The sequence below is a fragment of the Salvelinus namaycush genome, unplaced genomic scaffold (genome assembly GCF_016432855.1).
Source record: "Salvelinus namaycush isolate Seneca unplaced genomic scaffold, SaNama_1.0 Scaffold1579, whole genome shotgun sequence".
NCBI lineage: Eukaryota > Metazoa > Chordata > Actinopteri > Salmoniformes > Salmonidae > Salvelinus > Salvelinus namaycush.
The window spans coordinates 8,224-12,500 of NW_024058318.1; the positions used below are offsets into that span (position 1 = coordinate 8,224).

The window sequence follows — 4,277 nt, forward strand, 5'->3', positions numbered from 1 at the left end:
TTATCGTTGTCATTAAATCATTATCGTTGTCATTAAATCATTGTCGTTATTGTTATCATTACATCATTATCATTAAAACAAATGTATCCAAAGAATTAAACACCAAACCTGATACAAGAGCTTAGATTATTTATAAAGTTTATTGACACATCAGTGATACATTTAAATACTCTACACCATAAAGAGATTTACAACATGCTCATTTAAAAGATAATATACATATTAACATTTACATTACTGCTTGAAGTATATCGGTACTGAGAGGCAGTGCTTATTTAAAAAGAATAACAAAATAGACCAACTACAGCAATAAGTGACAGACATGGAGTGTCTGTGTGTCTGTGTAATGGAAGACCAGTCAAAACAATTTCCTGATCAAATCCTTGGACAGTAGATGGTCTGAGAGAGCACTACATAGTTCAGAGCAGACAGAAACGGATATGTCATAGGGCAGTTGGTCCAATGCCAGGATGGTTGGTCCATTTCAAGCCAGTGGGCCAGACTTAATTGAGGGGTTTGTGCAGAATCATCATTATTTAGCCGATAATGGAGATCTCAAGGTAAAAATACATTTGGGGTTGATTTTTGGTCCCAGTCCGTACCTGGTAAACATGACTGTTATTACTGTGAAGCTCTGTTCATAGCCGGTGATGGCCTGTTCAAAATGGCCTCCACAGAGAAGGATAGAGACTGGCTGGACACGACCTTCGTCCCGGCTGACTTAGACAGGAACTCCTTGCTGTATCTATTAGAGCCTTTGAAACTGTAAAAGTCCTGAGAAGGTCCTTCACGGTATTTTCTGGCAGCTTCCTCCAGCAGTTCGTTACAGTAGGGGCCCCGGAGCTCAACCCCGGTCGCAGCTCTCTCCCCAGCCCCAGCTCCTAACTCTGCCCCGGCCCTCTCTCTTTCTCCAGCCCCGGCCCTAGCCTTCTCACTCAGTGTCTGCTGGATGAGTGAGTGAAAGGAGTTGAGCTTCATGGATAGCGTGTGTTTGGCGCTGTCCTTGCTCAGCTTGTTCAGGACATGTTCGTGGCTGGGGTGGTGAGGGTGAGGCTGAGGGTGAGATGTACTTGGAGGGAAGGCCTGTCCGAAGCCTCTCTTCGGGGGAGAGAAGGCTGATCGTTTGCGGTGCCCCCCCTGGGTGAGAGAGGCCTGGGACTGGGCATGGCCGTCCTGCTGCTGGGGGTCAAAACCCTCGGGGAGGCCCACAACGACCCTCGACCCCTCCAGCTTGGCAGCAGTGACGGCAGTGGTTGCCGTGGCGTCGTGGTCGGGCGGGAGGCTCTCTGCGGCAGCGGCCATCGTCCTGGGATCCCAGACTGCACCTGGCTTCATGTTCTGGATGGCCGTGGCATTGCGCAGGCACTGCTGGTACAGGAGGGAGGGGCCACGTGGCCACACCATGAACCCCCGCGGAGAGGTCAGCGGTGAGGTCAGAGGGTACTGGCGGTAGGTGGTCGCCACGGAGACATTGGAGGAGATGAGCTCCATGTTGCTGGGGCTGGTGGCATATTTCAGGGAGAGGTCCACACAGCTGGGTGACAGGAAGTGACAGAGTTCCTTGTTGTTGTACTGAGGCTCCTCCTTCGTGTAGGACTTGTACTCTGCAGCATGCCGGACCAGACTGTTGGGGAAGAGCAGAGAGGCTGGAGCAGCCTGGGAGGGTCCTAGCAGCTCTCTCTCCTTGTACTCTCTCTCCAGCATGATCCTCTCCAGCTCTTTGTCAGCAAACGCTCTCCTCTTCCTCATCCTGTCGCTGAGAGGGGGCGGGAGGGACGGGCTGGCCCCCAGGTACGGGTCACCCTGCACCGGACGGTATCCTGAGAGGAGACAGAACAGGGGCAGAGGTGAGATGACACATAAATCAAATCAAATCATATTTTATTGGTCACATACACATGGTTAGCAGATGTTATTGTGAATGTAGCGAAATGCTTATGTATCTAGCTCCGACAGTAGAGCAATGCAGCAATATAACTATATAACAATATGATACTACATGATAATAATATAATACTATATTAATAATATTATACTATATAATAATAATATAATACTATATGATACTACATGATAATAATATAATACTATATTAATAATATTATACTATATAATAATAATATTATACTATATTATTAATATTATACTATATAATAATAATATAATACTATATTAATAATATTATACTATATAATAATAATATAATACTATATGAAGATAATATAATACTATATGATACTACACGATAATAATATAATACTATATGATAGTACACAATAATAATATAATACTATATGATACTACATGATAATAATATAATACTATATTAATACTATTATACTATATAATAATAATATAATACTATATGATACTACATGATAATAATATATTATTATATTAATAATATTATACTATATAATAATAATATAATACTATATGATACTACATGATAATAATATAATACTATATTAATAATATTATACTATATAATAATAATATAATACTATATGATACTACATGATAATAATATAATACTATATTAATAATATTATACTATATAATAATAATATAATACTATATGATACTATATCATATTAATTGATACTATATAATAACAATATAATACTATATGATCCTATATAGATTTCCTTCTGGGTTAGACATCATGTTATAGTAAACTGCTGAAAGTATACTTGATCTGTTGTGTTTAACTGTTCATTTTATGGATGTTAAAACTGTTTGTTAAAAAGAAAAGTAACTGCTTGCAAATTATTGCAGGTTTATGGTGTAGAGTTAAACCCAGATTAGGTTAAATAAAGCAGGTTAGATATCAGATCAGACAGATTAGGTTAAATAAAGCAGGTTAGATATCAGTCAGATTAGGTTAAATAAAGCAGGTTAGATATCAGACATATTAGGTTAATAAATAAAGCAGGTTAGATATCAGACAGATTAGGTTAAATAAAGCAGGTTAGATATCAGTCAGATTAGGTTAAATAAGCAGGTTAGATATCAGTCAGATTAGGTTAAATAAAGCAGGTTAGATATCAGTCAGATTAGGTTAAATAAAGCAGGTTAGATATCAGACAGATTAGGTTAAATAAAGCAGGTTAGATATCAGACAGATTAGGTTAAATAAAGCAGGTTAGATATCAGAAAGATTAGGTAAATAAAGCAGGTTAGATATCAGACAGATTAGGTTAAATAAAGCAGGTTAGATATCAGACAGATTAGTTTAAATAAAGCAGGTTAGATATCAGACAGATTAGGTTAAATAAAGCAGGTTACATATCAGTCAGATTAGGTTAAATAAAGCAGGTTAGATATCAGACAGATTAGGTTAAATAAAGCAGGATAGATATCAGACAAATTAGGTTAAATAAAGCAGGTTAGATATCAGACAGATTAGGTTAAATAAAGCAGGTTAGATATCAATCAGATTAGGTTAAATAAAGCAGGTTAGATATCAGACAGATTAGGTTAAATAAAGCAGGTTAGATATCAGACAGATTAGGTTAAATAAAGCAGGTTAGATATCAGACAGATTAGGTTAAATAAAGCAGGTTAGATATCAGACAGATTAGGTTAAATAAAGCAGGTTAGATATCAGTCAGATTAGGTTAATTAAAGCAGGTTAGATATCAGACAGATTAGATAAATAAAGCAGGTTAGATATCAGTCAGATTAGGTTAATTAAAGCAGGTTAGATATCAGACAGATTAGGTTAAATAAAGCAGGTTAGATATCAGACAGATTAGGTTAAATAAAGCAGGTTAGATATCAGACAGATTAGGTTAAATAAAGCAGGTTAGATATCAGACAGATTAGGTTAAATAAAGCAGGTTAGATATCAGTCAGATTAGGTTAATTAAAGCAGGTTAGATATCAGACAGATTAGATAAATAAAGCAGGTTATATATCAGTCAGATTAGGTTAATTAAAGCAGGTTAGATATCAGACAGATTAGGTTAAATAAAGCAGGTTAGATATCAGACAGATTAGGTTAAATAAAGCAGGTTAGATATCAGACAGATTAGGTTAAATAAAGCAGGTTAGATATCAGTCAGATTAGGTTAAATAAGCAGGTTAGATATCAGTCAGATTAGGTTAAATAACGCAGGTTAGATATCAGTCAGATTAGGTTAAATAAAGCAGGTTAGATATCAGACAGATTAGGTTAAATAAAGCAGGTTAGATATCAGACAGATTAGGTTAAATAAAGCAGGTTAGATATCAGACAGATTAGGTTAAATAAAGCAGGTTAGATATCAGTCAGA

The 4,277-nt window shown here is 37.0% G+C and overlaps 1 protein-coding gene across 1 annotated transcript in view; it reads right to left on the reverse strand.

The window, feature by feature from the left end:
* Window positions 1-621: 621 nt before the first annotated feature.
* Window positions 622-4,277, reverse strand: part of LOC120037122 (doublesex- and mab-3-related transcription factor 2-like) — a 7,069-nt gene continuing 3,413 nt past the window's right edge. Inside the window, exons 3-4 of the mRNA XM_038983299.1 lie at window positions 936-1,820; window positions 622-860 (exon numbers count right to left, since the gene is read on the reverse strand). Of these exons, the coding sequence (XP_038839227.1) occupies window positions 622-860; window positions 936-1,820 (1,124 nt within the window). The remainder of the gene's footprint in view (window positions 861-935; window positions 1,821-4,277) is intronic.